At 36.8% G+C, this 12,255-nt stretch overlaps 2 protein-coding genes across 4 annotated transcripts in view; both read left to right on the top strand.

Annotated features, from left to right (window-relative positions):
• DBT (dihydrolipoamide branched chain transacylase E2) overlaps window positions 1–12,255 on the top strand; it is a 54,137-nt gene that overhangs the window by 22,844 nt on the left and 19,038 nt on the right. For all 3 annotated transcript variants that reach the window (XM_079110770.1, XM_079110769.1, XM_079110768.1), the window contains exon 3: window positions 4,822–4,897. In XM_079110770.1, coding sequence (XP_078966896.1) covers window positions 4,822–4,897 — 76 coding nt within the window. The remainder of the gene's footprint in view (window positions 1–4,821; window positions 4,898–12,255) is intronic.
• Window positions 9,400–12,249, top strand: LOC306644243 (large ribosomal subunit protein eL36-like). The gene is given in 3 exon segments (XM_079111004.1): window positions 9,400–10,972; window positions 10,975–10,986; window positions 10,989–12,249. Coding segments are annotated over 3 exon segments (306 nt in total). The 5' UTR covers window positions 9,400–10,908; the 3' UTR covers window positions 11,219–12,249.

Here is a 12,255-nt window from a genome sequence, read left to right as displayed (position 1 = left end):
TTTTTTTTTTCTTTTTTTCTTTTAATAGTACTAGGGGCTGAACCCAGAACCTCACACATACTAGGCAAGTACTTTACTAATGAGCTAATTGCCCAGCCAAGCTTTCTGTTTTTTTAAGCCAACACGGTGGCTTATGGACACCCTGTAATCCCATTGGCTCCAGAGGCTGAGGCAGAAGGATCACAAGTTCAAAGCCAGCCTCTGCAAAAGTGAAGTGCTAAGCAACTCAGTGAGATCCTGTCTCTTAAAAAAAAAAAAAAAGGCCTGGGGAATGTGGCTTAGTGGTCAAGTGCCCCTGAATTCAATCCCTGGTACCTAAAAAAAGATTTGTTTTTTAAAGTTGATCATTTTTCATTACTTCCCAGAGAAAGCAGAAGTCATTCAAGTAGAAAGTCCAACGTCCCACTCCAGCCTCTAAACACTTTTCTTGAGCTTTGCATTCCTACATTTCTTGGTTACTAACTATGTAACTTATAACAAGTTATGTAATTTTTCTTAATGTCATCATCTGGAAAATGGGAGTGATTCGAGTATTTAATTCATTGTGGGAATTCAATTATTCTACAACAGGTATTGTTGATCACCTACTGTGTGCCAAGGCACTGCTCTAGGTAGACATACCAGTAAACTGGGACGTATTCATAAACTAAACAAAGATTCTTTTTTTTATATATATATTTTAAACAAAGATTCTTATACTTGGATGGATTAAATAAATTCAAATATGTAAAGAATTTGTTACCTATTTTCTCTTCATACTCGTTCTCTCTTTTTTCCTTTTGAGATGGGTCTTGTTATGTTGTGTAGGCTGATATCAAACTCTTTTTTTTTTTTTTTTTTTTTTTTTGCCTTATACCATCTTTGTTTTGCATTCAAAGATTAAAAGTCAAGCATGGGTGATGGTAAATTACAGAGGCCTTGCATTGAACATCAATGTTAATACACTAGAAATGACATTACAGGGTGAGTAAAAGAGAATGATTTCACACAATTTATATCATATTAAGGGGCTAAGGAAAGTCTTCTGTAGAAATCATGTTAGTCCTCACATGCTAATGAGCATCAGTGTCCAGGCGGGCCATCACAGTCTTCTGACACTCATCACTGACAACCTCCTTTGTCCAATGGGACCATGTGAGGGAACACACAGTGGAGTGTATTTGTAGGGGTGTGTGCCAGGCTAGCTCAGGCACAGGTAAGAGCCGACAGAGCCATAAACCAGGCCCCGGGAGTTGGGTAAATGCAGGCTTGTGGCAAGCAACCTGCAAACTCGTTTATAGCAGGAGAAACCATATATTTTATAGACTTTTAACCCAATCACAATGTGCCACAGGGGATCAGAGCACCAGGCCCCAATACAGGTTCCCTTGGTAACACTAGATAAATTTGGGGATAGTTGTTCCCTTTCCTAAGTGACCACAGCGGAATGCTCCTCTCTGTAAGTATTCCTGACTGGTATGAATGTGTGAAGGTTTTCCTTACACACTTGAGACATTCACAGCTTCTAGCCAAGACTTAGGATTTCTCCCAACAGTATTAGAGAACAAGGAAAGCCCTGAAGCACTTACAGCCTCGTCTTTGCCTTTGAGCCGCTCTAGGCAAGACATAAAAGGGGGGAAAAAAGCTGAAGCAAGGAGAAACAATATTGCTACTGTATTGCTTATTGCTACTGGTTATAGGGAAGCCATGCCTATTGCTGATTTGTAAAAATTTCACTAAAGCTCTATCCTTTTTTAAAAAACCCTGGAAAATTTGAAAGAAAAATGTTTCATCTGGCTGGAAGTTTGGATCTTTGCCTTTATACAAAATTTATGCTCATGAAATGACCATTTTTGCTGAATGAAATAAAAGCAAAGTCACCACTTTGTTTCTGGGACACAGACAAGAGGCTTGGTTTCAGGATAAACTGCTGCTGCATCTTATGGGATACTTCTTCCATGAAGAAAGCTCTAGGAGGTTGGAAGTGGTGGCACAGTCCTTTGATTCTGAATCAGGAGTGCAGTGTCTTGAAGATGCTCATTTCTATTCCTTAGGGTTATTCATGCACTTGGTTTTTGGGTCACAACTAGGAGGCTTGGTTGTTATCAAACTCTTGATCTCAACTTAGGCTGCTTTGACTTCTCGAGTAGCCAGAGCTGCTGTGCCACACGCCCAGCTGCACATTCTCTTTTACAGGGCCTCTTCCTCTGCTCCTCTGTTTAATTTCAGTTTTTCATTGGAGCCCATCCTTCTTACACTCAATCTATACTTATGCCTTCAACTCCCACCTGTACTCATTGAACATTTTGGAATCAAGCTGTAGTTAAGACATCTCACCAATTTGCTGACTGAAGATCTCTATTACAGGATCCCATGTATAACTCAAATTCCCCAAATTCAGTCTTCTACAAATTTTTTTCTTCCTGCATTCCCTAACTCAATAAATAGTCAAGTTGGAAATTTATAGTCTTCCTGACAGTTGTTTTACAGCAAATCTCACCCAAGCCTACCAATTTTATTTTGATTTTTCTGGTACTTGGGATTGTACACAGGGGTGCTCTACCACTGAACTACATCTCCAGCCCTTTTTATTTTTTGAGACAGGGTCTTGCTGACTTGCTGAGACTGGCCTCAAACTTGCAATCCTTCTACCTCATCCTCCTGAGTTGCTCGGATTAGGTGTGTACCACCATGCCCATAAACCTACCAATTTTACATCTTTCCTGTTTCTTAAATGTTTTCCTTTTAGACAACTTTGAAAAATATAAGCTCCTGCTTTCCCTGCCTTATTTTGCCTCTGCTTTGCCTCTCCCAACCCCATCTACCATGCTACAGCCAAAGGTGTTTTTTCTGAAGTGATAAACATAAAGTCACATGTCTGTTATTGTAAATGGAACTCTGTATCAGTTAATTATTGCTGAATAAACAAATCACCCTGGAACTTAGTGACTTAGAGCAACAATGATTGATTATTCCTCAGGATTCTTTGGGGTGGTTCCTCTGCTGGTTTCACTAATGTGGGGGGTCCAAGAGGGTCTTACTCATATGCATGGCAATTGAGCATCTCATTTCTCCTCCACAGAGCCTCATTCTCCAGTAATCTACATCAGCTTCTTTGCATAGGGACCTTAGGACATTATTCCAAAATGTAGAAGGCAGAAGCTGTGAGGACCCGTGAGATCTAGTTTCCTAATCTTGCAGAACTTCACTTCTGCTACACTGTATTAGTCAAACTAAGTCAGGGACCAACATAGATTTAAGAAGGCATGAGAGAGTATCTTTTTTTTTTTTTGAGACTCTATCTCTTGATGTGAGCAATTTCAAAGAAGTTATGACAGTGTAAATTACTATTGGCTCATGATGACCTTCAAGATAAAGTTTTAACACAACATCTTAGCATGGCCCACAAAGCATTTCTGTGTCTGAGCTGATTTCTTGCCACATGCTCCATCTTAAGCTATAAAGGACTGTTTATTATTTCTTAACCATGCCATGCGGTATCATATTTCTATGTTCTTGCTGTTCCTTACAATATATTGCTTTGTAAGAAGTGCCATGGTGTATTTACTCTTCATTTTTTGGAAGATTGATTTCCAGTTCTTCATTTTAACTCTGTACTAACGGTTGTCAAGTACAACCGTTTCTAATTATTTCTTTAGGGGGGAAAGTCTTAAAAATGGAATCATTTATTGATTTAAAGATGTGTATTTGTCTTTTAAGGTTTTTGATACTTTATGCCCACATTTGTTTAAAAGAAGCAGCAGACAGTGAGATGGCCCTCCATTAGAGTGGAAATAAGAGATACCCAAACCTCCATATCCTATCAGAAATGTATTTTAAGGTCTGACCTGGTAGTACATGCCTGTAATACCAGCAGTTTGCGAGACTGACGCAAGAGGATTTCAAGTTCAAAGCCAGCTTCAGCAATTTAGTGAGACCCCAAGCAACTTAGCAAAACCCTATCTCAAAATAAAAAAAAACTAGGGGTGTGGCTCAGTGGTTAAGCACCCTTGGGTTCAATCCACAGTATCAAAAAAAAAAAAAAAAAAATGGGGGGGATTAAAAAGGGAATAGAAAATATTAAGAGGAAAGAGAAGTCTTAGGGAATAAGTTGGTGCAGCATAATTTGAAAAATAAGAATTTTCCATGAAGTGCCTGATTTTTAGTCATAAAGACTGAGAATAGTTACATTAAGTCAAAAGAGATATGGAGCAGGCCAGTAGTGGTTGTTATAGCTTCATAACATAAAACAAGGAAATCCAGCTGGGTCTCTCTTTGTATCTGTTCCTTTGTCTGTTCATTACTATTATTTCATAATCTCACTAATTTGGCTGGCATGGTAGTGCAAGCCTGTAATGCCAACAGTTACAGCCCGAGGCAGGAAGATTGCAAGTTTATAGACAGCCTCAACAAATTAGTGAGGCCCTAAACAACTTAGCAAGAACCTGTCTTAAAATAAAAAGTAAAAAAAAAGTTGGGAATATAGTCAGTGGTTAAACACTCCTGGTTTTAATCCCCAGAACAAGAAAAAGAACAAACAACAAAAATCCTCACTAATTTGTTAGTAAGACTCCCCATAGCCCTGTAAAGTAGCATTATTTTGGAATTTAGAAAAATGTAGGTTCTGTGGCAGTGTCAGGATGTCTGTGTCATGGATAACTTAGCTTAATCTTTAATGATTATGAATAATGGTTCATGCTTTTAAAAATTATAAAATACTGTTTTTCTGTCTGTAAAATGGAATCGTTTCTGCCTCTGAAGATATTTTCTAATTCTAGATATAAAAAGCATCTATGGGTAATAAGTACGTATTTAATAAGATCATTTCTTTTTTCTTTAAAGCTCTACATGGACAAGTTGTTCAGTTCAAACTCTCAGACATTGGAGAAGGGATTAGAGAAGTAACTGTTAAAGAATGGTAAGTTAATCTGAAAAAAAATCTAAGTAAATGTAAAACTCATTTGAGTACAAATAAGTAGGAATCAATTTAAACTGAGAAACTTCTTTATGAAACATATAATGCCTTTAAAATTAATAAGGTAGAATTACTTTGTATTGACAATATGCTGGTGACAGAATTTATCATACATCAAGACATTTTATTTGTTGTGATTAATTGATGGTTATTCCCTCCTTTTCTGGGTGGGGGAGGGGAAGTTTACAAGGGATTGAACCCAGGGGCACTTAACCACTGTGTCACATCCCCAGTCCTTTTTATTTTGCATTTTGAGATTGGGTCTCACTATGTTGATGAAGCTGGCTTTGAACTTGGTGATTCTCTTGCCTCAACCTCCTGAGTCTCTGGGTTTACAGGTGTGTGCCACTGTGCCTGACTAAGAGGAATTAACTTCTAAATTTATTTAAGACCATATGGTCCTCTTTTGTTTTTGTTTTTTTTTTTTTTTTTTTGGCAATGCTGGAGATTAAACCCAGAAACTCCCTCATTCAGGGAAAGCACTCCACTACTGAACTACATCCCCCACCCAGGAATGTATTTTTTAAGAGGATTTAATATGACCAGGCATGGTGACAAATACTTTGTAATTCCAGCTACATGGGGTGCAGAGGCAGGAGGATCACAAGTTCAAGGTAGCCTGTGCAACTTAGTGAATACCTATGTCAAAAAGTGAAAGGGGGCTGGGGTTATGGCTAAGTGGTCCTCAGTACCACATAAAAATAAATAAAGTTATTTAAAAAGATAATTATTAAAAAAAAATTAAAAAGGGTTGGTGATATAGTTCGGTGTTAGAATACCCCTGGTTTCAATCTGTAGTAGTCCCAAGTAAGTAAGTGAATAAATAAAAGTATTTATATGTATAAATTTATAATTTCCATCTAACTATTTAAAAAATTATCTTGTAGTTGAAGTTTTCTTTACTATACTGAAAATGACTTCAGCAAGAATCTCACCATTACCTGAAACAATTTGTCTATATGTTCAGAAAAGTTTAAAATATTTACTAAAAGTCTTTTTTTTTTTTTTTTTTAAAGACCTTTTAAAAAAGTAAAAAACTGGGGGTTGGGGTTGTGGCTCAGTGGTAGAATGCTTGCCTAGCATGTGTGAAGTGCTGGGTTTGATTCTCAGCAGCACTGCATATAAATAAATAAAAAGTAAAGGTCCATCAACAACTTAAAAAAAAAAAAGTAAAAAGTTGTTGTCTACCTTAGTCACCCTCTATACTTTTTCTTTCTTTGATCCTCTCGAAAAGAAGCACCCCAGGTGTAATGTGGGGAGGGTGGTGAGCTGGTGGGTAGCATAGTGATAGAACATGTGCTTAGCATGCAGAAGGCCTGAGTTCAACATCTAACACCAGAAAACAAACCAACACCAAAACCGCACCACTTTTGAGTACTGACCTAAATATTTTAACGGTTTTTAGAAATAGCAGTTAGGATGAGTAAATAGATTTTTCCCATATAGTTTTACACTGTTAAAGATCCTTTTTAAGGATCTAATTCAGCCAACTGAACTTCTTTTCCTGTATTTTTAGCACTTTGTAAATTAGAACTGTAATAATAGAAACCATCCTTATGTTTGTTGTCTTTAGTGGTATTATGACATTGTGAGATGAGCAACAAACTCGAAATTATCAGAAGAGCCTAACTTTGAAACCCCTTAGCTATCTTACCTGTGACTCACTTGTTCTGAGTACCTGTCTGCCTGTAAAATGAAGTAATAATACTGGCTGTGCCTACTCACAGCAGTTATTGAAAGGATCAAAGGATGCTACGTTTAAAATTATATCCTTTAAAATCTGCAAAGGATTATGTACAGGAAGGTTTGGGGGCTTTGTTGTTGTTGTTTTTCTGGTTTTGGGGACTAAACCCAGGGATCAAGAGCATGCTAAGCACACACTGTACATCTGAGCTACACTCCCTTAAAATGAGTTTAAGGTTTTGTTTTTTCTTTTTTGCCATACTGGAGCTTGAACCCAGGGCACTCTACCACTGAGCTACATTCCCAGTCCATTTTACTAGTTATTTTGAGACAGGGTTTCTCTAAATTGCTCTGGCTGACTTTGAACTTTCAATTTTCCTGCCTCAGCCTCCCACGTGGGATTATAGGAATGTAGCACCATATCTGGCTCCCCATTTACATTTTTTCCATTACTTTTTTTTAAAATTTAAAGTCATGAAGACTGGTTCCTGCATGATTTATTCCATTAGAAATCAATCACCTTAAGATATATAGAACCCAACCCCACATGTCAACTCTTTCAAAATTGCTTCTAAGTATCTCAGAGGTCAAGGAAGAAAGCACAAGAAAAGTAAATAAAAAGTGTTTTGAACTAAGTGATAATAAAAGCTTAAAATATCAGAATCTCAGGGATGAAACATTACTCAGGTGAACATTTATAATTTAAAGTACTTGTGTCAGAAAGAAGTTAGAATAACAAATTATTTTCAAATTATGTAGTAGGAAGAAAAAATAAAAATAGGAGCAGAAATATATAAAATAGAGAAAAAATAATACAGCTAAAATGTGATAAAAAATAAACAAGTCCAATCAAGAAAAGCCATGAACACAAAATATCAATGGAAAGGGAGCTATCAAAATAACCTTACAAATGCTAAAAATATATTAAGGCAATATTATAATAGTATGCCAACATATGTGATAGCTTACATAACATGGTCTGTATTAGAGAAGGATCTACGTGCTGCTGAGAAGAAAGTGTATTCAGTCATTGTTGGAGGAAATATTCTGTATACGTCTGTTAAGTCTAAATCATCAATTGTACTTTTGACTTCTATAGCTTCTTTATTTAGTTTTTGTTTGGAGGATCTATCCAGTGGTGACAGAGGCATGTTAAAGTTACCCAGCATTATTATGTTGTGGTCTATTTAATTCTTGAAATTGAGAAGGGTTCGTTTGATGTACATAGATGTGCCATTGTTTGGGGCATAAATATTTATGATTGTTATGTCTTGTTGATGTATATTCCTTAAGCAGTATGAAATAACCTTCTTTGTCTCATCTGATTAACTTTGGCTTAAAGTTCACTTTATCTGATATGAGGATAGAAATCCCTGCTTGTTTACATGGTCCATGTGAGTGATATGTTTTTTCCCATCCTTTCACCTTTAGTCTGTGGCTGTGTTTAGTCCTACAAAAACCTGAGCCTTTTGGAGACAGGTTTTTGTTTTTCAGTCCGATCTGCCAGTCTGTCTTTTGATTGATGAGTTTAAGCCATTAATATTCAAGGCTATTATTGAGATATGATTTGTATTCCTGGTCATTTGGGTTTATTTCTAGTTTTTAATTTGAATTAGTTTCTCCTTTGATTGACTGTTCCTTTAGTGTAGTTCCTCCCTTTGCTGATTTTCACTTTTTTTTAATTTCATCTTCATGGAATATTTTGTTGAGAATGTTCTGTAATGTGGGTTTTTTAGTAGCAATTTCTTTTTACTTTTGTTTATCACAGAAGGTTTTTATTTCATCTTCAAATCTGAAGTTTAATTTTGCTGGATATGGGGTTCTTGGTTGGCATCCATTTTCTTCAGAGCTTGGTATATGTTATTCCAGAACCTCTGAGCTTTGAGGGTCTGAGTTGAGAAATCAGCTGAGATCCTAATTATTTTCCCCTTATACATAATCTGATATTTTTCTCTTCCAGTTTTTAAAATTCTATCCTTATTCTGTATGTTAGGCATTTCCATTATAATGTGCCTTGGTGTGGGTCTTGTAATTTTGTACATTTGGGGTCCTGTAAGCCTCTTATATTTGATTTTTCACTTCATTCTTTAGGTTTGGGAAGTTTTCTGATATTATTTCATTGAAAAGATTGTGCATTTCTTTGGTTTGTATCTCTGCACCTTCATCTATCCTGATAAATCTTAAATTTGGTCTTTTTCATGTTATCCCATAGTTCTTTGAAGTTCTGTTTCTTAACACCTTCTCTCCGTGGTCAGCTCTGTTTTCAAGATTATATATTTTGTCTTCATTGCCTGAAACTCTGTCTTCCAAGTGGTCTAGATTGTTAGCAGTGCTTTCTATTGAATCTTTAATTTGGTTTATTGTTTCCTTCATTTCGAGGATTTCTGCTTGTGCTTTTTTTTCTTTTTTTTTTTCCAGAATCTCTGCCTTTATTGAAGTGATCTTTCACTTCCTGTATTTTTCCTCTGATTTCATTTCTTATACTGTCCTTTATTTCACAGAGCAATATAACTATGTATATTCTAAATTCCTTCTCTGACATTTCTTCCACTGTGGTGTTGATGGTTGTTATTGGAGTATTGTGATTTGTTTGGGGCAATTTGTTCCCTTGCTCTTTCATGTCATTTTGTGTCTACCCACCTAGCAGAATGGATCTGAGGCAGTAGAGTTTCTACCCTGTGGATTTATGTAGCCCTAAAAGTTTCCAGTACCTCACAGTTTAGGGGGAGATAAATAATAACAACAACCAATGCAAACAACACACAGCAGTAAACCAAATAATCCTATTATGGCATCTACAGTGTTAATTATCACAATAAACAGAAATGATATGATCATTTATTGCCTGCAACAAAAACAGCAAGTTTGCCAAAAGGGTTATAATTTCAAATGGTGGAGAGGGAGAAAACAGAAGTGATATAGAATGTGATGATTATGAGGAAGGAGGAAAGAAGTAAAAAATTAAAGGAAGAGTACTCAGTTAACTTGGTGAATAACTAATCATTAGAAAGTGATTTGCTTAAGTATCTAGAACCAGTAAGTCTTCATCCCTTTGCCAAGGAGGTTGTGCATGCCTTCAGTCCTCTAGCATTTTACATTTTCTTAGCCTTTATTTCTTGTCCACACAGGACCTCAGGATCAACCTGAGGTGCTAGATTAGGGTTCTCTCAGGTCTATTATTGATCATGCACACTGCCCTACACATTTCATGGCTGTCCAGATCCCTTGGAATATGTCAGAGATTTACAAAACCTCCTGTGGACATCTCATTCCTCAGATCTTCCTTGTAAGATCTTTGGCCAACCTTTAGTCCCAGCTTCTATCATTCCTTTAACCAGCTGAGATTTTAAACCTTTGCTGATGGTTTTCAGCAAACACTCCGAGGATAGACTTTCCTAGCAAAGGGAACTCTTGAATTGTGTGTGAAACATTTCCAGGTAGCTGCCAGACAAGTCAAATAGTGACAATTTTTTTTGGAGGTATAGTATTTTATGGAGCTCCAAACCTTGTCTGTGAAGTTGCTAATTTTCAAGGCTACCAGTGATAGGGAAAGGAGGATAAGAATAGGGCAAGTTTAAGTGACATAGAACTCACTGTTTTTAATGAGAATCAGTCATTTTTCCTAAATAAATACTTCTCAGTTTTTGTAAGCCTTTTTTTTTTTTTAATTTCCAGAATTTTGAAAAGTTGATTTTTAAAGATTACAGAATTTTGTCAGTATACTTGTTTATTTGGAGGAGCAGATTTTTGGAAGTTGTTACTCTGCCATTCTGGAAATAAAAATTATCTGCATGTGCTTTTAAAATTAGTGTCTCTGGCCCGGTGCAGTTGTACACACTTGTAATCCCAGTGGCTTGGGATTACAGCCTCAGCAACAGTGAGGCACTGAGCAACTCTGTGAGACCTTGTTTCTAAATAAAATACAAAAAAAGGCTGGGAATGTGGCTCAGTGGTTCAGCGCCTCTGGGTTTAATACCTGGTACAAGAAAAAAAAAAAAAAAATTAGTGTCTATATCATGGTTGATGTTTTACCAAAGGACCGAAAACTGATTAAGACATGAAGACAGGCATTAAGAATGAATTAATCGCGGCTGGGGATATAGCTCAGTTGGTAGAGTGCTTGCCTCACAAGCACAAGACCTTGAGTTCAATCCCCAGCACCGCAAAAAAAAAAAAAGAAAAAGAAAAAAAAAGGATGAATTAATCGGATATCCCAGAGTTCCATGTGGCGCGGGCCCTTCCCACCCTGCAGCCATTGCTGAGCCTCAGCCATGGCTCTATGCTACCCCATGGCCATGGGCCTCAACAAGGGCCACAAGGTGACCAAGAACAAGCCAGGCACAGCCGCCGACCGGGCGCCTCACCAAGCATATCAAGTTCGTGCAGGACATGATCCAGGAGGTGTATGGCTTTGCGCGCTATGAGCATTGTGCCATTGAGCTGCTCAAGGTCTCCAAGGACAAACGGGCTCTCAAGGTCATCAAGAAAAGGGTTGGGACACACATCCATGCCAAGAGGAAGCGAGGGGAGCTGAGCAATGACCTGGCTACCATTAGGAAGGCAGCTGCCAAGAAGGACTGAGCCCTGTTCCCTCAATAAACTGTCCCAGGGGGGGAAAAAAAAAAAGAAGAAGAATGAATTAATCATTATCTTGAAGAATTGATGGTAGCCAAAAATGAGCTAGACACATCAAGAATTGTGTTAGAATTTATATGTAGCATTTCAGGCTTGGACACGTTCTTGTTCTGCTCGCTAAGAATGTTTAATGAACCTCGTTACATACAAAAAATAATTAATAGACTGGTGTACAAGAACAGGCTAAAATAATTCTGGAAAGGAAAACTAAGAAAAGTCATAATTGCAATGCATAAAACTAAGCCAGGCACATGGTGGTACATGGGTGGCTGAGGCTGGAGAATCATGAGGTGGGGCCCAGCTTGGGCAACATAGTGAGATTATTGTCTCAAACATTAATTAATTAATTAATTCACAAAACTACGAAAAAATGTATATTGAAGACAATGATTTTTTTTACTTAGTTCTAGAAATAATAAGCATTCCTTAAAGTTTTAAAAAGACTAATATAAGTTTAGTAGTATCCGTTATCCAAAATACTTGAGACTAAAATTAGTTCAGATGTTTGAGTTTTTTATATATTGGAATATTTGCATAGACTTTAGCAGTTGAACATCCTTGGTCTGAAAATCTAAAATCCAAAAGGAGCAAAATCGGAAACTTTTCAAGAGGCATGTCAGCTCTTAAAATGTTTCAGATTTTAGATTTTTCAGATTAGAATGCTTAAACTATAATATAAGATAGTTAAGAGAAATTTCACTTTAAAAATGCATTTTTAAAACTTATTTTCCCAAGAAATAGGTCAGGTAGAAAACCTGGAAGTTTAATTAAATGTTTGGATAGTGGTTTTTAAAACTTTAGTATTTCTTGGAGGTATATCCTAGAGACTCTGGAAGCTATCATCTTTTTTGGAAACATTCCTTGGTGCACTGGGAATAACTGCTAGGCTAAATGGATACTTATGCAATTTGTCATGGCATTGAATGGTGAGGATGATCTCTAATTAGGATTGTCCATGTGAAAGTATCTCATGTCTTTTTCTT

The sequence above is a fragment of the Sciurus vulgaris genome (genome assembly GCF_902686455.1).
Source record: "Sciurus vulgaris genome assembly, chromosome: 1".
NCBI classification, from domain to species: Eukaryota; Metazoa; Chordata; class Mammalia; order Rodentia; family Sciuridae; genus Sciurus; species Sciurus vulgaris.
This window is presented reverse-complemented; position numbering and strand designations above follow the sequence as displayed.